This window comes from Fundulus heteroclitus, unplaced genomic scaffold (assembly GCF_011125445.2).
Source record: "Fundulus heteroclitus isolate FHET01 unplaced genomic scaffold, MU-UCD_Fhet_4.1 scaffold_41, whole genome shotgun sequence".
Taxonomy (NCBI): Eukaryota; Metazoa; Chordata; class Actinopteri; order Cyprinodontiformes; family Fundulidae; genus Fundulus; species Fundulus heteroclitus.
In genome coordinates this window covers 3,216,363-3,240,534 of record NW_023396824.1, presented here as the reverse complement: position 1 = coordinate 3,240,534, position 24,172 = coordinate 3,216,363, and the positions used below count along the sequence as shown (strand labels likewise).

The following is a 24,172-nucleotide window of genomic DNA, read 5'->3' as shown; positions in this document are numbered from 1 at the left end:
TGTTCAGTATTGCATGTGCTCCCTAAGGACTTTCATGAGCCCTGGCGGCCCATTCAAATGAACGCTCTAATGGCTCCACGTGAGTTCCCTGACTTTAGGGAGCATATTGCGCCATGTCCCCGGAAAATACATGGGACCATTGAGACAGGGGGGACGAGTCCTCTAACCCAGCTACAGGCCCTCTTCTGGGGGAGAGCTCTGTGACACAGCCCCCTCCTATGCTGGAGGTGGGATCTTGTCTTTTGTTTTTTTTTCTTTTGTTTTTTCTTTCTTTATTTCTTTCTTAATTAATTAATTCCTTTTTTTTCATTTATTTAGTTTAATTTATTTTATTTTTATTTTACAGGCCTGCAATGCTGATGCAATACTCCTGATGATTTCCTATCCACCCCATGCTGCGGCAGGGTAGCTTTCCAGCGCTGCGGGCCCAGCTACAGGCCCTCTTCTGGGGGAGAGCTCTCTGACACAGCCCCCTCCTATGCTGGAGGTGGGATCTTGTCTTTTTTTTTCTTTCTTTTTCTTTCTTTCTTTCGTTCTTCCTTAATGTATTAATTCCTTATTTTATTTTATTTATTTTATTTTATTTATTTTTTTCCCCTCCACACCCAGCATGCAGCTCTCATCATCAGCATCAGCCTGTCCTGGTTCTCCAGGGGCACAGCCTGGTCCTCTCCACACCCAGCATGGAGGCCTCATCATCAGCCCATACACCCACCACTGCTACCAGCAACCAGGCCCGGGTACCAGCACACACCCATGGACCCTGGAGCAGTAAAAACCTCCATAACCTTCACCTCCACCCTATTGTCAAAATCGGCTCTCCCTGATATTTGGGTGCAATGCTTGACAATTCCTGGGATTTAACGTGTGAAATTTGGGTAACAGGGGTCAAATCGTCTAACCCAGAAAAACATATCCATTTAAATGGCAAACCAAATCTCTTAAATACCTAGGGGTGGTGCTACATAGGGAGTTGTCTACAATCTTGGCAAAGAACTACACCCCACTTTTTAACACCATTAAGAAAGATCTAAAAAAATGGAATCTTATCCCGTATTTAACTCTAAGCCAAAGGATCGAGACTATAAAGATGAACATCCTTCGCAGATTTCTTTACCTGTTCCAAACTTTTCCAATCTCCATTCCTAAAAAACTATTTGAGGAATGGGACAAAACCATAACAAGATTTATATGGCAAGGTAAAAAAAACTGCATTCGACTCAAAACTCTCCAATTAACAAAATGAAAGGGGGGCTGGGGCTTACCCTGTTTAAAAAATTACTTTATTTCAGCTGAAATCTGAACTTTGTTGTACTGGTGTGATCCCAAATATGATGCCCAGTGGAAAAACATTGAATGCAACGTATTACCGAATATCCCAATGCAAGCTTTATTAGCAGATGAAAAACGACTGGATCAAATCAAACAGGTGAAGAATCCCTGGGTAAATTCTGTTTTGAGCACCTGGAAGGATGTGCTTAAAACACACTAACCCTAAGAGAAATATAAAAATTTTAATTTGGTTTGCTTACGATACAAATTTCATGCCTAATAACACAGATGTAAGATTTAAATTATGGATTCAGAAAGACCTGAAAATGTTCTACCAAATTGTAAAACAAAATCACATGGAAAGTTTTGAAATGATAAAAGAAACCTTTGGCTTAGAGAATCAAGATTTCTTTAGGTACTTACAGATAAGAAATTACTACAATGTAGAAATCAAGCAGAATGACAACAACCCACTGGTAGATCTCTTCATTAAAGCATATAAATCAAATCTTCCTAGAGGGTTAATATCAAAACTATACATTTATATTAATAACCCAGACAACCATTCTACTACCTACATTAAAAATAAGTGGGAAAATGAAGGTACTTTTACTTTAACTGAAGATGAATGGGAAAGTATATGTTTATCTCAATGGAAGACAACAAAATCACATATCTGGAAAGAATTTAGCTGGAAAACTATCTCACGTTTTTTTATAACACCATGTCAAAGTGCTCATTATTCACAAGGGAACACTGGATGCTGGAGAGGATGTGGGTACCTAAAGGCACATCATTATCATTTGTTTTGGGAATGCCCAGTTATCCAGAAATATTGGGAAGAGATGAACAATGTGATGCAAACTGTTTATAACGTCACCATCCCTCTCAACTTCATGACCATGTACTTTGGACTGAAAACACCGGCAATGGACACAGTAAATAAATACCTTTGGAACATAATGCTTGCTGCTGGAAAAAAAGCCATAACTAAGAAATGGATGACACAGTCAGCCCCCACGATTTCAAACTGGATTGAAATCATGACTGAAATAAGAAACATGGAACAAATTACTTTTAAAATCCACGTGAAACTTGACATTTTTCACAATCTTTGGTCAAAATGGGACTCCTACAGGGTAAAATGTGCTGTGCTTCAGAATGGTCCATGATTCATCGCTACTTTCAACAAGCTACATTTTTGCCAACTGCTCTCTATGTCGAACTGTTCTGTGTTATTAATGTTGTACTGAAAACTTTAAAAAAATAAAATAAAAAAAAGAATAGAATTTAAAATTTTTCTTCTAACGTATAAAGCCCTTAATAATCAAGCTCCATCATATATCAGAGCTCTGATTACCCCGTATGTTCCTAACAGAGCACTTCGCTCTCAGACTGCAGGTCTGCTGGTGGTTCCTAGAGTCTCTAAAAGTAGAATGGGAGGCAGATCCTTTAGCTATCAGGATCCTCTCCTGTGGAACCAACTCCCAGTTTTGGTCCGTGAGGCAGACACCCCGTCTACTTTTAAGACTAGGCTTAAAACTTTCCTTTGTGACAAAGCTTCTAGTCAGAGTGGCTCATGTTACCCTGAGCTACCTCTATAGTTATGCTGCTATAGGCTTAGGCTGCTGGAGGACATCAGGGTCTATTTCTCTCACTCTATAGAGTTCTACTGTTCTTCAATTATGCATTATGTGTTGTCATTTCTGCTTTAACTTTCTGTTCTCTCTCTTTTTCTTCATAGTAGGTACACCTGGTCTGGCGTTCTGTTAACTGTGACATCATCCAGAGAAGACGGCTCACCCGCTACTACCATCTAATGTAGAACAGATTACTAGATCAATGTGTGCTTCTGTGCTTTTTTGTCTCTCTTGTTGTGTCTCTGTTCTGTCTTCTGTAACCCCAGTCGGTCGAGGCAGATGACCGTTCATACTGAGCCCGGTTCTGCTGGAGTTTTTCTTCCCACTGTCGCTTCATGCTTGCTCAGTATGAGGGATTGCTGCAAAGCCATGTACAATGCAGAAGACTCTCCCTGTGGCTCTACTTTTATTCTATTTTCTATCTACATTTTATTATTTTGCTATATCTTAATCATGTAAAGCACTTTGTATTGTCTTGTACTGAATTGTGCTATATAAATAAATTTGCCTTGCCTTGCCTTGCCTTACGCTTCTCCAGGAGTGAATGCTGCTTGGAGAGACTTGATGCAATCAACTGGTTTCCTTATATAGGACATTTTTGACCAATCTGTATATGATTGAACTTGATTTTGTAAAGTGCCTTGAGATGACATGTTTCATGATTTGGCGCTATATAAATAAAATTGAATTGAATAGTCACATTGCTAGTTTTAGTAAAGTGACTCCTAAGACTAGTAGGTTGGAAGAAAAACCTGTGACATTACCACAGTATCAACCTTTTTCAGAAGAATGCCCGGCTGATTCAAGGATGGAGGCTCGGTTGACGGTTCGTCTTGCTCGCCTTCAGCTGGAGAAAGAGGATCATGAGTGGGAATTTCAGCTTCGTAGACAACTGGAATTGAAGAAGCTTGAGTTTTTCTTTCCACTGTCACTTCATGCTTGCTCAACATAAGGGATTGCTGAAAACCCATTTACATTGCAGACGACTCTCCTTGTGGCTCTACGCTTCTCCAGGAGTGAATGCTGCTTGTTGGGACTTTGATGCAATCCACTGGTTCCCTTATATAGGACATTTTTTTGACTAATCTGTATAATCTGATTGAGTTTTACTTTGTAAAGTGCCTTGAGATGACATGTTTCACGAATTAGCACTACATAAATAAAATTGAATTGAATTGAATGCACACTATTTGACATGTGGAGGAGGACTCAGTTCCCCCAAACTAACCCTGAAAATGTTAACTGTGTGTACTTTTTTAAAATAATGGACTTTGTTTCTTGTTTTTGACCCTTACAGACTCAGAAACCCCCAGTGACATCTCTTTATGCTGATGGTATTGATCCAAACAGAAAAACAGAGCCCTCGGGAACCTGTTAATGTGTTTTATTATCCTGGGAAAAAATAATCAGAAACAGTTTAATGGAGTCCAGGACAGACGGTGCTCTTGCTGACACCTTTCTGAGGATCTTCTGACCAGCAGGACTTGGCCTGTTCAGTTCTGCAGACTCAGGTACTCCCCTCTGCTGCTCATTTCCTCAGTACAGCAAACCATGTTCTTCAGGTGGGAACCTTCAACAGTCCAGTTTTCTGCAGTCACTGTTTTTTTAATAGCTTGAGATTAAAGCCAGTCAGCCAATCAGACATCAGGATGACAGTCAGCTGACAGCAAAAAGGCTGTTAACAGTGTCAGAGGTCCACGGTACCAGAACATACATGGTTCATATGAAGGTGAGGTGCTGATCTTCTTCCAGACCGTAGGTGCGTTTGTTCTCCTCAAACAGCTCCATGAGGCTTTGCAGGTAGACCTTGTGGAGACCATCAATGTCCTCTGAACTGGGACACGAAGTCTGGCGGACTGGGATTGGCTTCCCAACTGTGGAGACACAAAGGGAAAAACTCGGGATCTTTATGGTTAATCAGAGAATAGAGCAACTATCTGTGCTCCAGACGAAGAAAGACCAACATATTCTCAAAAGGGACCTTTCCATCTGAAAAAGTGACTTCCTGTTCCCAGGGGGCGTGGCCTTGATCATGTAATTATTCCACCACATATGATCGTTGGGTATCTCAGAGGGATCAGTAACACCAAATTTGGATACATTTGGCCATTCCACTTAAAAGTTACAGCTCTTTGAATTTTCTGGCGAGAAGGTGAACTTTGAGGCCTGGCCCGTCTCTTCAACATGCACGAAAACTTAAGATTTTGATAACTTTAAATCCCACGTGACTGGACTGCATTTGAAGCCGATAGCTCAAAATCCATGGGAGATTTTTAAAGTTCGACATGTAAGAAAATTAAACATTACAAAAAATTACACTTTGACCCAAAATGGCGGACTTCCTGTTAGCTTCAGGTCACACCTCCAAGAGACTTTTTTTCGTTAATCTGGGATATCTACCATCCATTTTCCATCCATCCATTTTCCGAACCGCTTTATCCCTCATGGGGTCGCGGGGGGTGCTGGTGCCTATCTCCAGCGTTCACTGGGCGAGAGGCGGGGTACACCCTGGACAGGTCGCCAGTCTGTCGCAGGGCAACACAGAGACAAACAGGACAAACAACCATTCACGCACACACTCACACCTAAGGACAATTTGGAGAAGCCAATTAACCTAACAGTCATGTTTTTGGTCTGTGGGAGGAAGCTGGAGTACCCGGAGAGAACCCACGCATGCACAGGGAGAACATGCAAACTCCATGCAGAAAGACCCAGGGGTGTACTCGAACCCAGGACCTTCTTGCTGCAAGGCAACAGCGCTACCCACTGTGCCACTGTGCAGCCCCGGGATATCTACCAATATACCAAATTTACAATTGCTAGGATTTACCAGTTTCTGTAACTCACATTAGAGCAGGGGTGTCAAACTCATTTTGGTTTAGGGGCCGCATTCAGCTTAATCTGATTTCAAGAGGGCCACACGAGTTAACTCATTGCAAGATTAAATAGAACTAATAAATGTGGACTTGTTGATTTTTATATTAAGTTAATTTCACTTTTACACAATATATTATGAATAACCTCAGCGTTTTTAAGAAAAGTATGTGCAATTTCAACAATACTTTTACTCAGTTAAACATTTACTTGTGCATTATGCATAAGAACTGATCACAGTGATTATACAATGTTGAAAAACATTTATTCACATTTTTTGGAACTTAAAAACACTGTCCTGCATGACAAAATACATCAAACAGATAAAAATTAAGAAATGATTTGAATTTTTCCACACCTGAAGCTTAATCTGCTAATTAAAACACAGCGCCCCTCGTGGACAATATAGGAACTGCATATTTTCAATTAAACAAAGTACATGTTTTTTTTCCAATAATTGTTTTATCATTCTCTTCCTTTTATCTTGTCCACTTGTGAAAGTCAAATCTGATGAGCTCTTTGTGGCATCTTATTGCCACATTGCCAGACAGGACACTGAAAACGGGCCGTATGTTTGACACCCCTGCATTAGAGGGTGCTGTGGAGCTAATTGGCCCCGCTCATTTTGAATACCAATTAAATAATAAAATTTCTGGGGACAATTTTAGGTAAAGTTTGGTGAGTTTTTGAATATATTTAGGCCTTCAGAAAGGCGCTTCTTTTCAGTGGACAAAAAAAAACGATAAACAGAATAACAATGGCCTGGGATAGACTGGCGACCTGTCCAGGGTGTACCCCGCCTCTCGCCCATTGAACACTAGAGATATGCACCATTAACCCCCATGACCACAACAGGTATAAAGCGAGTAAAAAAATGGATGGATGGCTGATGGATGGAATAACAATGGCTACGTAGCGCTTAGCTGCTCGGGCCTCGTGAAGATGTTCTGGTCACCAGAATCTAGTGGATCCAACATGGTGGATGGATCATTAAATCATCTTACCGACAGTGTGAATAGGCTTCCTGTAGGGAATCAGACCGAAGCTGTACTGGAAAACCCCTCTGGCGTGAAACACAGGCATCGCTACTCCCATGATGCTCTGCAGCCGGTTCTACTGACAAGAGAACACTCAATGATCTAAAAATATGACCATCAGAGCTTAGGTTCATCAACAAAGACCCCATCCAGCCCTTTTCTAGACCAAAAGAGAGAGAACTACAGAGAGACTATGGCTCTGATATTATTACAAGCAAAAAACACCATGTTGAGCTCAGCATAGAAAACAACCATCCACCAAATTATCTGTGTAACTCGGTGTGTGTTTGTGCGCAGGGTGTGGGACCTGTAGCTTCCTCAGGGGAGATCCAGCCGGGTTCTCCATCTGATCAAAAAGCTCGTTTTCTCCAAAAGAAAAGACCGGAACCAGCTGAGCTCTGGAGACACAAACACACGTGGCCATTAGCGGCCCAACAATACACCAGAAACAAGCTCCGCCCACTGCACTGCCTCCACCCACCCGTGTTTCAGGGCCAGCTTGATGAAGCCCTTCCTGTTCTTCACCTGGAAAGCAGAGACATCGATCCGTTAGTGACCAATCCGACAGCACAACTGGTCTGAGCTCCGGGTCAACGTTCAGGACGTGGTTCCACTGAGTGTTTCAGTCACGTTCTGCCTCTTTAGGCGAAGGCGTGATCATATAAACCTACCTGCAGAGTCAGAGCTCCAGGCCGAGCATCCAGAGCTTCAGGGGCTCCGCCCACTGCAATGACAGCCACGTTACCTCCTTCAGGACGGCTGACCAGGTGGGACAGACTGGACTTACAGCTGGACACCAGCCCTGAGGGGACAGACAGGACATCGCGTAGAACCAATCACAATCTGTATTAGTGGTGCAATTAAATGCCAGTACAGTTATTTAATGTTTAATGAAATAACTCTGTCAGGTGAATTTTAGGTCAACTGGGCTTTCAGGACAAGAGATGGAAGAGTGATTTGAGCTATGTCGTTCTCTACCAGCAAACTCTGAACACATATTGAATAAAGAAGAAACAACTTCTCTTCAAACATTTTATTAACGTTTATAGGGGAGTGATGGCCTAGTGGTTAGAGCATAGAGCTTCGGTCCCAGAGGATCTGAGTTCAACTCCCACAAGCTGCCATTCTGGGTCCCTGAGAAAGACCCTTAACCCCCAATTGCTCCCCAGGCGCCGCACAGTGGCAGCCCACTGCTCCCCAAGGGGATGGGTTAAGATGCAGAAGTGAATTTCTCCATTGTGAGATCAATAAAGTTAAAAAAAATTCCAATTATTATTATTAACAGAAATAAAACAACTTTAAGTCAAACGTATTAGGGTTAGAGCAGCATATTTTTCATAATTTATTGAGGAGAATAAAAATAATCCTAGATTTCTCTTCAGTACAGTTGCCAAACTTACTCAGAGTCACATCTCCGTTGATCCATCCATTCCCTTAGCTCTTAGCAGTAATGATTTTATGGGATTCTTCATAAATAAAATTGACTCCATTAAAAATAAAATAATTGGCATCCTCCCAAACATGATTACCTCGTCCTCAGTAAATGAAGCAGCATTGGAGGAATCTTTAGAACCTGCGCAGTGTTTGAACTGTTTAGAAGCAGTAGAGCTTTCTGGGCTATCTAAAATTTTAGCTTCATCTAAACCTACTACCTGTATGTTAGACCCAATCCCAACCAAGTTGTTTAGGGACTTCCCAGACTTCCCACTGTCTAAATTCTCCCCTGGGTTGTTATGGTGAAAGGGTTAGGGTTAGGCACAGACCTACTCCCCCCTGCTTCCCCCCCCCCCTGCAACACATCCGTGGAGGTGAAAGTGATAAAGACTTTCCATCAAGGACACTTGCCTGCTGGCGGGACGGCGTTCATGGACATACAATATTCCACACAACATGCTCACACCACTGACTTACATTTATCTCATGGACTTACACACCACAAATCTCAAATGTTCTCCTTCTGCTATTATGTGTCTCGTTATATTTGTGCCTTTTTGTGCAGTGAGGTTGTTTTGTGTAGGATTTCTCATACTGTATCATGAGAGGTTAGAGAATGATAAATTCTTGTCTTTTTTTCTCCCTCCACTTCCTCCACGTTTTAATCTTCCTTCAACAGATTCAAGGGCAGCGCCCTGTGTTCTCCGTGTAGACGAGGTCTGAGGCAGTTTGGAGGAATGCACCTAACGGCTACGCTGATGTAGCAGCGGCCGACTGGCTGCGTTTCCTTGGCAACACAAGGCCTCAGTCAATCGTTCCCCCTAAATGTTTGTTAGGGTTAAGGTTATGTGATGGACGGCTGTACTGGAACTGAATTTTCGACTGCAATGCAAATTGTAATTGACAATAAAATTGATTGATTGATTCTAAGTCATCATGAGACGATTCTGTAGCAGAAAACCACACTGGACACTTTCCATGCCTTCGCCCCAGAGGCCGTCCTGTAGCTCTGGTTTGGCGGTAAGACGAACAGCTTTACACTACGTCCACTGGCATCAATAACAGTTTTATCCAGTCTGCTTGTCATAAGCAACGCCTGGCTTGTTTTTTATTGAGTCACTGCAGTTTATTGGGCTTGTTTTCAACCACAAAGTCTCTTATTTAGGCAACAAACTAAGAAAGATTTACCTTACAGTCCCACAAAGGTAATGTTTTGTTTCTGTGTTAACCTATCAAACAGACAGAAAAGCAGGAATTAAACAAAATAAACCCTGTTACCATTTGGGTTTTGTTGTTGGTTTAATGTTGTACTTCCTTTTATTTAACTGGTTCAGCCAGCTCAGTTCACCTCTCAGTCACCACCCTCTCTGTCTACCTGTCACTCACCTGTCACCTGTCAACCAATCAGTTCGTTCCTCTTCTAGTCACCAGCCTTCTTCTGATCATTCTCACCTGCCTCCTGTAATTAGCCTTCGCTCCGGTTCACCTGTTCACATCATTACTTATACCTGCTTCTGTTACCTGCTCAGGGCCAGATCAGTTTCCAGCCTGTTGGTGAGTCTAGTCCAGCGTTCCATTTAGTGTTGACCTGTTGATACAACCCAGTTTAGCCTACGGATTTTCTGAGCCAGCTTGTTTCCTGTGTTAGTGGTTTTTCCTGCCTGATCTGACTGCCTGCCTGTTTTGTCTGACCTGGTTCTGTTTTTGGATGACCTGACTTTTGCCTGATCCCTGCCTGTTTAGCTCTTCTCATCTGTGTACTGTTCTGGACTGTATCTGACCAGTGAATCTGCCTGTCCTCATCCAGCCAGTTTGCTTGTTTGTGTACCGACCTTAGATTTCTTATTTCTGACCACCGACCCTACCTGTCCCTGTCTTCAATAAACCTGTGAAGTCTTATTTGTCCGGCCTGAATACTGGGTCCTTCTGTCCTTGTTCCTGACATCCCCAGGATATTTAGACAGCACTATAAGACATTAACTTTAACAATTTATTGGTAAAATGGGTAATTTGAGTGTAAGTTACCCTTTAAAGGCTGTTTTTACCTCTGATTAAAACCAGGACGTTCCTTTGACTAAAACCAGGATGTTCCTCTGACATAAACCTTGACGTTCCTCTGACATAAACCTGAATGTTCCTCTGACATAAACCTTGACGTTCCTCTGACATAAACCTGGATGTTCCTCTGACATAAACCAGGACGTTCCTCTGACAAAAACCTTGACGTTCCTCTGACATAAACCTGGATGTTCCTCTGACATAAACCTGGATGTTCCTCTGACAAAAACCTTGACGTTCCTCTGACAAAAACCAGGATGTTCCTCTGACATAAACCAGGATGTTCCTCTGACAAAAACCTGGATGTTCCTCTGACATAAACCTGGATGTTCCTCTGACATAAACCTGGATGTTCCTCTGACAAAAACCAGGATGTTCCTCTGACATAAACCAGGATGTTCCTCTGACATAAACCAGGACGTTCCTCTGACATAAACCAGGACCTTCCTCTGACATAAACCAGGACGTTCCTCTGACTAAATCCCTTCCAGCTTTCCTTCCAAACAAATATTTGGCACTCTGAGGGGAAAACAGGCACTAGTTCATCTTTTCTACCTTTGTGAAGCAAATCTATTCAACACTAACAGTGAGAAAAGCTTCAGTGTCCAGGGTTCCTACAGCATAAGGCAAGTTATATTCAAGACCAACTTCAGGGGAGTGCTGGTCTAGTGGTTAGAGCAACTTGCACTCAGAGAAGGATGCAAGTACCCGGTTCAATCCCCACTGCCTGCACTCTGAGTCCCTGAGCAAGACCTTTAACTCCAGATTGCTCCCCGGGCGCCGCACATGGCAGCCCACTGCTCCCCAAGGGTGATGGGTTAAAAGCAGAGAACACATTTCATTGTAATGTATGTTTCAATGACAATAAAGATGATATTACTATAATACTATAATAAACTAAAAAAAAAAATGCTTGCGACAACTTTATCCAACTGTTTATTTTAACAGAAACCATTACTTTCTGGTCCAATAGAATGTTTCAAAATTTGAAAAACTTTCCATGCTTTTAAATTCTAACTAATTTTAAAAGCACATAATCAGTTTTTATCTCAAGCAACACTTCAACATAGCAACTTTTCCTTAGACTGGGATAATATTTAACCAGTAGTATCTGCACTTTGACTCATGTAATGAAGCTGGGGAGCTTGTATTTAATATATTTCTGGTATTTCATGTTATTTTATTTAACACTGTCCCTGGATTTTCCTATCAAACACCCTGGATGACCTTCAGTATGAATTCTTCTCTACACCTAAACCTGCTCGGCCAATCTTGAAGCAGCCGTAGTTCCCCAGGTGGCCACCAGGTGTCAGTGTCAGATCATCGATCAGAGCTGACGTCAGGCTGTTACCTGTGCAGCTAGTGTTACTCTCCAGTCCACCTGACCCTCACCTGTCTTCACCTCACCTGTCCAGGAGCTCAGCTCAGCAGCTGACACCATGTGACCCCACTCAGAGCTGAGCCAATCAGAGAGCCTGTTGCTGCCTCCTCCTGCTGCTGTGACCTGCAGCCCACTTTCACTGTGGACACAGTGGGAGTCTGTCTGGACCCTGAAACTCTGATGAAACTGCTCACATGTCCATGTGTAACAGAGGCCAGAGGTCAAAGGTCAATGATGTGCTGTAATCTGGAGCAGAGCTGCTGGAGAAACAGTCAGAGCTGATCTGAGGTCAGAACTAAAGTCCAAACCCAGAGTCCGTTCAGGACATCAGGATCTCTGAACTGGTACGGGTCCAGTACCTTCGTCCATCAGAACCAGCACTGGGTCAGGGTCTCCATCTGGCTCCATGAGGCTGACGTTGATGTCAGGTCAGTTTACCCTGTTTCCATCCAGGTTTCTGTTAGTACCAGAACCAGAAAACCCGGTTCTGGTTCTGCTTTGGTCGGTTTCAGGTGTCAGTCAACTTCAGACGGGCATTCTGAGACGGCTTTAGTTAAAGTCGACAATGATCTCCTACCAGCTGCAGGAAAATGTTCTGTACTGATCCTACCGGACCTCGGGTTTGATACTGTCCACCTCCAGGTTTTACTGGACCTGCTGAAGGTTCTGGTTGGTGGTTCTGGCTCCGCATTGGACTGAGCCAGTCCGCCTTAGGACCAGATTCTCCTCTCTTCTACTAGAACCTATGGGGTTCCACAAGGTTCGGTTCTGGGTCCATTTGATTTTAACATGGTTCTGTTAGCCAGTACTTGTAGTTTTTACGTATTTTAACACGTTGAGCTTTAAATACAGAACCAGACAAAGAATATACGACTTGTTGCTAAAGATGTGAACAAAAATGTAAAGGGTCCGTTTTCAGTTTTAGTTCTGAGGGCTTCTGTGTGGTTCTGTGGGGTTTTTGTGTGGTTCTGTGTATGTGGTTCTGTGGGTTCTGTCAGGTTCTATGTGGTTCTGTGTATGTGAGTGTTTTCCGCTGAATGTGACCAGAGATTTCTCCTGAAATATATGAACTCAGAACCGCTGCTCTCTGATCGGACCCCAGTTCAGTCGTTCCTGCAGAACCCGGGCTGAACCAGGGAGAACATCAGAACACTGACCTCCACACATGATGTAGTCCCTGAAGAACGGCACTCGGAACCAGAAGGGCAGCATCAGCAGGTGAGACCTGAGACCCGGAAACAGACGGGAGAACCCTGTGGCCTCGGTGCAGAAGTTCCCGAACCCGCCGGCCACCAGAACCCCTGAGATAAACCAGAACACAGGTGGAGAACAGGTCAGAACCAGAACCTCTGAGCCAGGTCAGAACCCCTGAGATAAACCAGAACACAGGTGGAGAACAGGTCAGAACCAGAACTACTGAGACAAACCAGAACACAGGTGGAGAACAGGTCAGAACCAGAACTACTGAGACAAACCAGAACACAGGTGGAGAACAGGTCAGAACCACTGAAATAAACCAGAACACAGGTGGAGAACAGGTCAGAACCAGGACCAGAACCTCTGAGACAAACCAGAACACAGGTGGAGAACAGGTCAGAACCAGAACCTCTGAGCCAGGTCAGAACCCCTGAGATAAACCAGAACGCAGGTGAAGAACAGGTCAGAACCAGAACCACTGAGACAGGTGGGAGAAAAAGTATTTACTCCTCCCAGAGTCTGCTGTGGTTTCTCTTTGTCACATTAATTGTGGAAAAGTAATCACACCCTGTGGTGAATCATGAATGAACTGGACTCACCAGCCAAACCAGAACATGGTTGATAAACAGAACCTGTCTGACAACTTGAAGTAGGCCAACAGAAAACCATCGTGTTATGGTCAACAGAACCAATCTACAGAACCTCAGGAACAAAGTCAGCAGTCTGGAGAGGGTTACCGACCAGGTTCTGGGATTCTGGGACGCCACAGAACCTGAGAGAGAACCATGATCCATACATGGAGAGGATGTGGAACAGAGGGGGACCGAGCTTCATACTTTGGTTTAGATCCTTTTAGAACTCAGGTTCTGTTGGTCAGATAGTAACACATCTTGGAGGAAACATTTCAGAGCTAAAGCTGAATTAGTAAACCTGTGAGGGAGCAAATACTTTTTCCACAGCGCCGTTTGTCCATTACTGGGTTTTACTGGGACTAAATGTGATGAACCAACACAGGAAGGATAATCATCCTTGTTTATATAACCAGGCTAGGCTGAGTCCTGACAACAAGAATTAAACATTAAGGAAATAATAACTTTACTAATTTACTATTAAAAGTCTCAAAAGTCTGGAGAGTTGCTATCACTCTGAGCAAGAACCCTGCAGAACCTCCATCTTAGAACGTCAAGGTGCTGATATTACAGCTCAGACTGCAGGGAGAGTCTCTGTGGACCTGTGGTTTCCTGGGTCTGGACTTTGACTAGGCCATTCTAACCCATGAATCTGCTCTGATCTGAATCCAACTCAATTCGATTCGATTTATATAGCGCCAACACATGAAACATGTCATCTCAACGCAGTTTACAAAGTCAGCTTCCATCAGATCCTCCAGGTTGGTGAGAAAGTTTCCTCTCTAAGGAAACCCAGCAGGTTGCATCAAGTCTCTCCAAGCAGCATTCACTCCTCCTGAAAGAGCGTAGAGCCACAGTGGACAGTCGTCTGCATTGTTGATGGCTTTGCAGCAATCCCTCATACTGAGCATGCATGAAGCGACAGTGGAGAGGAAAACTCCCCTTTAACAGGGAGGAGAACCTCCAGCAGAACCAGAACCAGGCTCAGTGTGAACGCTCATCTGCCTCCACCCACTGGGGCTTAGAGAAGACAGAGCAGAGACACAGAAAGCTCAGAAGCTCACATTGACCCAGGAGTACTTTCTATGTTAGAGAAGACAGAGCAGAGACACAGAAAGCACAGAAGCTCACATTTACCCAGGAGTACTTTCTATGTTAGAGAAGACAGAGCAGAGACACAGAAAGCACAGAAGCTCACATTGACCCAGGAGTACTTTCTATGTTAGAGAAGACAGAGCAGAGACACAGAAAGCACAGAAGCTCACATTGACCCAGGAGTACTTTCTATGTTAGAGAAGACAGAGCAGAGACACAGAAAGCTCAGAAGCTCACATTGACCAAGGAGTACTTTCTATGTTAGAGAAGACAGAGCAGAGACACAGAAAGCTCAGAAGCTCACATTGACCCAGGAGTACTTTCTATGTTAGAGAAGACAGAGCAGAGACACAGAAAGCTCAGAAGCTCACATTGACCCAGGAGTACTTTCTATGTTAGAGAAGACAGAGCAGAGACACAAAAAGCTCAGAAGCTATTATTGACCCAGGAGTACTTTCTATGTTAGATCGTAAAGAGTGTCACCAGCATAACAGTGGAAATTAATCACATGCTGTCTGATAATTTTGCCAATGGGAAGCATATATATAGTAAATAGAATTGGTCCAAGGACTGAACCCTGTGGTACTCCACAAGTGACCCTAGAGTTTGAAGAAGATTTATTATTAACATGAACAAACTGGAATCTGTCCGACAGATAAGATTTAAACCAGCCTAATGCTTTTCCCTTAATCCCTACAGTATGCTCAAGTCTTTGTAGGAGAATATTGTGATCAACTGTATCAAACGCAGCACTGAGATCTAACAGGACAAGTATAGACACAAGTCCATTATCTGAGGCCATGAGAATATCATTAGTGACCTTCACCAGAGCTGTTTCAGTGCTATGATGAGCTCTGAAGCCTGACTGAAACTCCTCAAGTAGGTCATTACTTTGTAAATGTTCACAAAGTTGATTAGCAACTACTTTCTCAAGAATTTTAGATAAGAAAAGAAGATTAGATATAGGTCTGTAATTTACTAACTCATCCTGATCAAGAGAGGGTTTCTTAAGTAAAGGTTTAATAACAGCTACTTTAAAAACCTGTGCTACATATCAATTTACTAAGGATAGATTAATCATGTCTAAAATAGTGCCACTGATCAGAGGGAATACCTCCTTAAACAACTTGGTTGGGATTGGGTCTAACATACAGGTAGAAGGTTTAGATGAAGCTAAAATTTTAGATAGCTCAGAAAGCTCTACTGCTTCTAAACAGTTCAGACACTGCACAGATTCTAAAGATTCCTCCAATGCTGCCTCACTTACTGAGGACGAGGTAATCATGTTTGGGAGGATGCCAATTATTTTATTTTTAATGGAATCAATTTTATTTATGAAGAGTTCCATAAAGTCATTACTGCTAAGAGCTAAGGGAATGGATGGATCAACAGAGCTGTGGCTCTGGGTAAGTTTGGCAACTGTACTAAAGAGAAATCTAGGATTATTTTTATTCTCCTCAATTAATGATGAAAAATATGCTGCTCTAACTCTGCGAAGGGTCTTGTTATACAACAATAGACTGTCCCTCCATATTAGGTAGGATTCCTCTTGGTGTGCAGAGCGCCAGTTTCTCTCCAATTTCCTAACATTGTGCTTCAAGGAACGCAGTTCTGAATTAAACCAGGGAGCCAGCTTCCTGTGAATAATCACCTTCTTTTTCAAGGGAGCTACATTGTCTAATGCAGAACGCAATGAGGAAGTCACACCGTTAACCAAGACATCTATTTGTGAATGGGAAGAAACATTTTTGCTATCTACAGGGCATTTCTGCAATACTGAGGATATTAAAATGAGGGACAGACTTTTTAAGTTTTGATACAGCATTATCCGATAAAGATCTACTATAATGGAACCCTCTTTTTTGGGGTGGAGAACTCAGAATAAACTCAAAGGTTATTAAAAATTATCAAATAGGACAGGTTTGTGAGAAAATATTGTTAATTCTTCACAATCAATGCCATATGTCAGCACAGGGTCTAAAGTATGGAGCCAAGAGTGCGTCGGTTTATGCACATTTTGAGCAAAACCAATTGAATCTAGGATAGTTTTAAACCATCCCATAATATCAAGGAGGCTCTCCTACTGAAAGGAGAACCTCCTCCTCAGTCTCAGGTCTCCTCCATGATGGTCCTGGTTCAGCTCCATCCATCTCCCCATCAGCTGTGACCTGCTCTCCACAGCATGACGCTGCCACCACCGTGTTTCACTGGGTGCTAAATAGTAACCATGGTTACTATTTGGTTTCATCTCTGAAGCTTAGCTGGCTGTTATCAGGGTGGGTTAGATTAAAGGGGACGGATAGACACCCCCCGCTGAGGGTCAGCAGGAGGCACTCCATCAGAACCTAATGGATCAAGCATCATCCTATGGAAGGTGTCCAACATTCGACACGGGGCGGTTTCAGTTCCTTTTAATGACTCTGTGTGGTCCCCGAGAGCCCGGTTCTGAGGTTCTGGGTTTTGATGGAGCAGCTGGGAGGAAACGGTTGGAGCTGATCAGGGGAGGACACCTCTGTACCGGGGCAGGCCTTGGTAGAACTCCTGCAGAACCATAAGCAGAACCTCCTGGTGGTCCGTCATGAAGTCAGCAGACAGAAATGGGACTAACTGGGACACCTGGGAGGGACAGGTACAGCGCAGACAGGTGTGTCTCACCGCAGACAGGTGTGTCTCACCGTGGGGGTGGAAGCCAAAGATGTAGTTCTTGGTCGGGTCCAGATCGACAGTTTTCACCAGCTGCAGAAACAACAGAGATCCATCAGTGATCAGTAACCGGACCTGGAAGGAGGGACCGGTTCTAGGCTCACCGTCAGCGGGAAGTAGTCCCGGAAGTACTCCCACACGGTCCAGTTCCTCACCCACCGGGACCGCCGGCCTCCTGTGGTGGGCGTGTCCCAGTCCAGCCACAGCCAACCGGCGTACAGCAGGGCCCCCATCCACCAATCAGAGAGAGCCAGGAGGACGAAGGCAGCCAGACAGCACTGAGCTAGAACAGAGAGACGGATAACTGGACCGGGCGGCGCTGACCACTTAACCGGACCGGGTCATTACACTGGCTCAGTGGTTATGGCTGGTTCTGGTAGCTGCACGCCTCCCTAAAAAGCTGGATCTCTGCAAACAGCTGGGGGTCCAGGAGGTGCAGACGATACTGAACCACCTGAGCCCAACTGACCCTGACCGACCCAAAGAACCTTCCTGATAGAACACCCAGGGGTTCTGGCTCAGGTTCTGCGGTGACCAGTTAGTTGGACCACCACCTGTTCCACCCATACAACCAGTTTCTGATCTCACCAGAGGTTCCTGGACCTTTTATCCCGACCCTTAAGTTAAAGGTTCTGTTCAGGTTCCCTGATGATCTGCAGATCCAGGTGTCCTTACAGAACTTTCAAACTTTCTGATCAGAACCAACCAAACTATCATCAGAACCTTTTTAACGTGGAGCTGAGGAAAAGTTTGTATGGCTGCAGTTTCCCCCTACAGCAGGAAGAAGGGATCAATAAATGTTTGGACCGACCAGAACCTCCTGCACTGAAAACCTGCTTAATGACCGTATAGAACCTGTAGAAGAACCTTTGGATCCATCAGAACCTCCTGCACTGACAATCTGCTTAACTACCCTACTGAACCAGCAGAGCCTGTAGCAGAACCTGTGGACCCATCAGAACCTCCTGCACTGACAATCTGTTTATTGACCCTACTGAACCAGCAGAACCTTTAAAGGAACTTTTGGACCGACCAGAACCTCCTGAACCTGCAGAACCTGTAGCAGAACCTGTGGACCGATCAGAACCTCCTGCACTGATAGTCTGCTTAATGATCCTACAGAACCAGCAAACCCTGTGGAAGAACCTTTGGACTGATCAGAACCTCCTGCACTGACAATCTGCTTATTGACTGTACAGAACCTGTAAAAGAACCTTTGGACCAATCAGAACCTATTTAATAACCCTACCGAACCAGCAGAACCTGTAGCAGAACCTGTGGACCCATCAGAACCTCCTGCACTGATAATCTGCTTAACTACCCTAATGAACCAACAGAACCTGTAGCAGAACCTGTGGACCCATCAGAACCTCCTGCACTGACGCTCTATTTAATGACCCTACCGAACAAGCAGAACCTGTAGCAGAACCTTTGGACCCATCAGAACGTCCTGCACTGACGCTCTATTTAATGACCCTACTGAACCAGCAGAACCTGTAGCAGAACCTGTGGACCCATCAGAACCTCCTGCACTGACGCTCTATTTAATGACCCTACCGAACAAGCAGAACCTGTAGCAGAACCTTTGGACCCATCAGAACTTCCTGCACTGACGCTCTATTTAATGACCCTACCGAACCAGCAGAACCTGTGGACCGATCAGAACCTCCTGCACTGATAATCTGCTTAACTACCCTACTGAACCAGCAGAACCTGTAGCAGAACCTGTGGACCCATCAGAACCTCCTGCACTGATAATCTGCTTAATGATCCTACCAAACCAGCAGAACCTGTGGAAGAACGTTTGGACCGATCAGAACCTCCTGCACTGATAATCTGCTTATTGACGCTACTGAACCAGCAGAACCTGTAGCAGAACCTGTGGACCGATCAGAACTTCCTGCACTGACGCTCTATTTAATGACCCTACCGAACCAGCAGAACCTGTAGCAGAACCTGTGGACCCATCAGAACCTCCTGCACTGATAATCTTCTGATTGACCCTACCGAACCAGCAGAACCTGTAGCAGAACCTGTGGACCGATGAGAACCTCCTGCACTGATAATCTGTTTATTGATGCTACTGAACCAGCAGAACCTGTAAAAGAACCTTTGGACCGATCAGAACCTCCTGCACTTACAGTCTATTTATTGACCCTACCGAACCAGCAGAACCTGTAGCAGAACCTGTGGACCCATCAGAACCTCCTGCACTGACAATCTGCTTATTGATGCTACTGAACCAGCAGAACCTGTAAAAGAACCTTTGGACCGATCAGAACCTCCTGCACTGACACTCTATTTATTGACCCTACCGAACCAGCAGAACCTTTGACCCATCAGAACCTCCTGCACTGATAATCTGCTTATTGATGCTACTGAACCAGCAGAACCTGTAAAAGAACCTTTGGACCGATCAGAACCTCCTGCACTTACAGTCTATTTATTGACCCTACCGAACCAGCAGAACCTGTAGCAGAACCTGTGGACCCATCAGAACCTCCTGCACTGATAATCTGCTTATTGACTCTACCGAACCAGCAGAACCTGTAGCAGAACCTGTGGACCCATCAGAACCTCCTGCACTGACAATCTGCGTATTGACCCTACAGAACCAGCAGAACCTGTAGCAGAACCTGTGGACCCATCAGAACCTCCTGCACTGACAATCTGCGTATTGACCCTACAGAACCAGCAGAACCTGTAGCAGAACCTGTGGACCCATCAGAACCTCCTGCACTTACAGTCTATTTATTGACCCTACTGAACCAGCAGAACCTGTAGCAGAACCTTTGGACCCATCAGAACCTCCTGCACTGACGCTCTATTTAATGATCCTACCGAACCAGCAGAACCTGTAGCAGAACCTTTGGACCCATCAGAACTTCCTGCACTGACGCTCTATTTAATGACCCTACTGAACCAGCAGAACCTGTAGCAGAACCTGTGGACCCATCAGAACCTCCTGCACTGACAATCTGCTTAATGACCCTACCGAACCAGCAGAACCTTTGGACCCATCAGAACCTCCTGCACTGACACTCTATTTATTGACGCTACTGAACCAGCAGAACCTGTAGCAGAACCTGTGGACCCATCAGAACCTCCTGCACTGATAATCTTCTTATTGACCCTACCGAACCAGCAGAACCTTTGGACTCATCAGAACCTCCTGCACTGACAATCTGCTTATTGACGCTACTGAACCAGCAGAACCTGTAGCAGAACCTTTGGACCCATCAGAACCTCCTCCTGCACTTACAGTCTATTTATTGACCCTACCGAACCAGCAGAACCTGTAGCAGAACCTTTGGATCCATCAGAACTTCCTGCACTGACGCTCTATTTAATGACCCTACTGAACCAGCAGAACCTGTAGCAGAACCTTTGGACTCATCAGAACTTCCTGCACTGACGCTCTATTTAATGACCCTACCGAACCAGCAGAACCTGTAGCAGAACCTGTGGACCCATCAGAACCACAGGCAGGACTTACCCAGAGCCAGGAAGGAGAAGACCCACTGCAGGACGGCGGCGGTCTGCAGCCTCCTCTGCAGGGGAACGTTCAGCGGGGCGAACTGGATCTTCATGCCGGGGGAGGAGCGGCTGAGTCCGGCTGGGAGAGCAAAGAGGAGCCGCTGTTTGTCCCGGGAGCTGGTCGGTGTTGGAGCCTGTCCTCCTGCAGGAGCTGCAGATCTCCTCCTCCTTTAACTCCTCAGCAGATCTTTGTCTTTAAATCAGCAGCAGATCTTCTTCCTTTCCTGTAACTCATCTCCAGATTCCGAACTCTCGAAACTACAAACTTTCTACACGCTGCTGCTTCCTCTGCGCATGCGCACAGCTCAGCCCAGGGCGTGTTCCTGTTGGCCAATCCGTCCAGTTGACCAACTGCTGACGTCACGCGGGAGCGCGCTTCACCGAGAGTCAGACGCGTTCACATGCGCTGCCATGGCAACAGAAAAAGAGTCTCAACAGATGATTAATGATGATGATGATTGATTATGATTAATGATGAAGATTGATGATGATGGTGATGATGATGATGATGATGATGAGTTTATTGTCACTTTGTGTCACCATGGTGACATTACCTCTGAGTTCAGTACTGAGGTGAAACCACAAAGAGCTCCTGGGCTGTTCTCCGTGGATGTTCTCCATGGATGTTCTCCGTGGCTGTTCTCCGTGGCTGTTCTAGACGTAGAACCTGCTGAGCAGGAAGTTAGCCTGGGTTTAATTTTAGTCTCAGGTTTAAAACAGGAAAACTAAATCAGCTGTTAAATGTTGCTGCAGAGAAATGCTGCTGATGTCATTCTGCTCTGTGACTGTAGGAGGCGCTGCAGTTTAAATAAATATGAAGACACCCTGCCTTATGGGTCCCCTGCACTGAGCTCTATTATACACTGGAGTGCTGATTTTGCCGAAAAACTGAAGTCACTGGCCGCCATCTTGCTCCTCCCTACTCTCCCAGAATCCCACAGGATTTAGTTGCAACAACAAGCAGTTTTCTGGCTGAGTGAAAACGTTTCACAGGTAATTCTACAGTCAGTGGATGTACTAACACTATCAACTACTAGGAAATTAGATGCTGAAATATTTTACATGTTATTCATATTATATATATATATATATGTATATATATGTATACATATATGTAAATATATGTTTTTGTATATTGTTATTTATATATTAATAAATGTAATATATTTAAATAAATAAAATGCTAAATATTTCAGCACATGACTTTCTCAGTACTTCATATTTTTAGAACATAACATAAAGTATATGGCATTTGACATTTTAAAAGTTTTAAGCCCCCCCTGAACATGAGAAAATCCTCGTTATTCGATGCTGTAGCGCACATATTCCCTAGTTACTGGAGGAAAATAGGAAGTACCAATATGGCGGCTGGTGGCTTCACAGCGACTCGTTCAAACAGCGGCTATTAGCACTCCAGTGTAGAATATAGCTCAGTGGTCCCCTGCCAGCATTATGAGGTACCGGTGGGTACCAGTACCGCCACTGTGAGGGCAGGTTCTGTTGGAGGATCTGCTTCAGAACATCTTTTACTTCTTTCCAGAACGTTTAAGGAAGGAACCAAAATAGACGTGATAACATAGAGCATTTATGACTGCAGCACTTTCTCCTCCATTCCTCCAGCATGAACCAGAGTGTCTTCATCCATCTATGATACAACTTCTGCCCTTCTAAATAATAATTTTCCTATAAATATAATCACAGGTAAGTTAATCCCCCAGCTATTTCTAAATAATACATTTCCTATAAATATAATCACTGGCGGGTTATTTAGTCACCCAGCTATTTCTAATTATTCATATTTAGTCGTCCAGCGCGTTCCAGGCCCGTCTCCACCCAGGACGTCTGTGTTATTATGGTCCTGGTCAGCCCTGCATAGACCAGCAGAGCCACTTCTGTCTGAGTGGCAGATAAAAACTGAGGGATTTTAAAGAGGAAACTAACTGTGGACAGAAACCCAGGCCTGGATTATCTAGAAGCTGGACCTGTCCGTTTCACGCTCTGCTGGGAGGCTACAATGGCTACTATGGCTACTATGGCTACTACGGCTACTACGGCTACTATGGCTACTATGGCTATTATGGCTACTACGGCTACTACGGCTACTATGGCTACTATGGCTACTGTGGCTACTATGGCTACTATGGCTACTATGGCTACTGTGGCTACTATGGCTACTATGGCTACTACGGCTACTATGGCTACTATGGCTACTATGGCTACTATGGCTATTATGGCTATTATGGCTACTACGGCTACTATGGCTACTATGGCTACTGTGGCTACTACGGCTACTATGGCTACTACGGCTACTACGGCTACTATGGCTCATGTCCAGGTCTTTGGAGGAGAGGTGGTCTAGTGGTTAGAGCAGCGCGCTCTGACAAGGTTGCAAGTACCAATCCCCAGTGCCTGCACTCTGGGTCCCTGAGCAAGACCCTTAACCCCACACTGGTCCCCAGGCGGGGCACATGGCAGCCCACTGCTCCCCAGGGTTATGGGTTAGGATGCAGAAGATAATTTCTCCATTGTGAGATCAATGAGGACAGCCTTTAGTTTTACTGCAGACAGAACACGACTTTTCTGTCAGGACAGGCAGAGTTTGTGTTACAGTGAAGAGTCTTTGGATCTGACTGCCTGTTTGATGCTTTTTAATACTTAAAAATATCTTTGATAACATTAAAATCATTAAATGATAACTAATATAAATATTATTTTGCAACATTAATGGATATTTGCGCATTCTTACATAACTGGAGGAAATGGCCAGTAAAACTAATTTCCATGTAAAATCAGTTTAATTATGTTAAATAGATGAATCCTCTGTAGACGTAGTTCTGTTTAGAGGAGAGTCTCACTTTAAGAATAATAAACGCTGGTCCACCTTTACACCACGTACTCCTCATTATGACCTGAGGTACTGACCCGGACTGACCCAAAATTGGCTCTGACTGACCCAAAACGGACCCAGATTGACCCAGACTGACCCAGATTGACCCAAAACGGACCCAAAACTGGCTCTGACTGACCCAGATTGACCCAAAACTGACTGAAAACTGACCCAGACTGACCCAGACTGACCCAGACAGACCCAGACTGACTCTGACTGACCCAGACTGACCCAAAACTGAACCAGACTGACCCAAAACTGACCCAAAACTGACCCAGACTGACCCAAAACTCACTCTGACTGACCCAGACTGACCTAAAACTCACTCTGACTGACCCAGACTGACCCAAAACTGAACCAGACTGACCCAAAACTGACCCAAAACTGACCCAGACTGACCCAAAACTCACTCTGACTGACCCAGACTG

General features: G+C 44.4%; 1 protein-coding gene across 2 annotated transcripts; it reads right to left on the bottom strand.

The window, feature by feature from the left end:
- Nucleotides 1-4,622: 4,622 nt before the first annotated feature.
- On the bottom strand, nt 4,623-21,222 carry LOC105924449 (2-acylglycerol O-acyltransferase 2-A). Of its 2 annotated transcripts, XM_036131157.1 has the most exons (9): nt 20,817-21,213; nt 17,425-17,603; nt 17,293-17,353; nt 12,854-12,997; nt 7,495-7,625; nt 7,305-7,348; nt 7,131-7,221; nt 6,791-6,899; nt 4,623-4,786 (listed from the first exon to the last, which is right to left on the bottom strand). In XM_036131157.1, the coding sequence occupies exons 1-9, from the start codon at nt 20,908-20,910 to the stop codon at nt 4,632-4,634; spliced, it is 1,008 nt and encodes a 335-aa protein (XP_035987050.1). In that variant the 5' UTR covers nt 20,911-21,213; the 3' UTR covers nt 4,623-4,631. The 2 variants fall into 2 exon arrangements, with proteins under 2 accessions (XP_035987050.1, XP_035987051.1); XM_036131158.1 differs by lacking the exon at nt 12,854-12,997 and having other exon boundaries at nt 20,817-21,222.
- Nucleotides 21,223-24,172: the final 2,950 nt, after the last annotated feature.

Bases quoted from the DNA above. Each gene is read 5' to 3' on its own strand.
- LOC105924449 (XM_036131157.1), bottom strand. From the start codon at position 20,910: ATGAAGATCCAGTTCGCCCCGCTGAACGTTCCCCTGCAGAGGAGGCTG. The intron at 6,900-7,130 runs GTCCCACACCCT...TCTTGTCAGTAG, and splicing joins CTCCCCTGAGGAAGCTACAG to AACCGGCTGCAGAGCATCAT. The intron at 4,787-6,790 runs GTAAGATGATTT...GTGTCTCCACAG, and splicing joins GAAGCCTATTCACACTGTCG to TTGGGAAGCCAATCCCAGTC.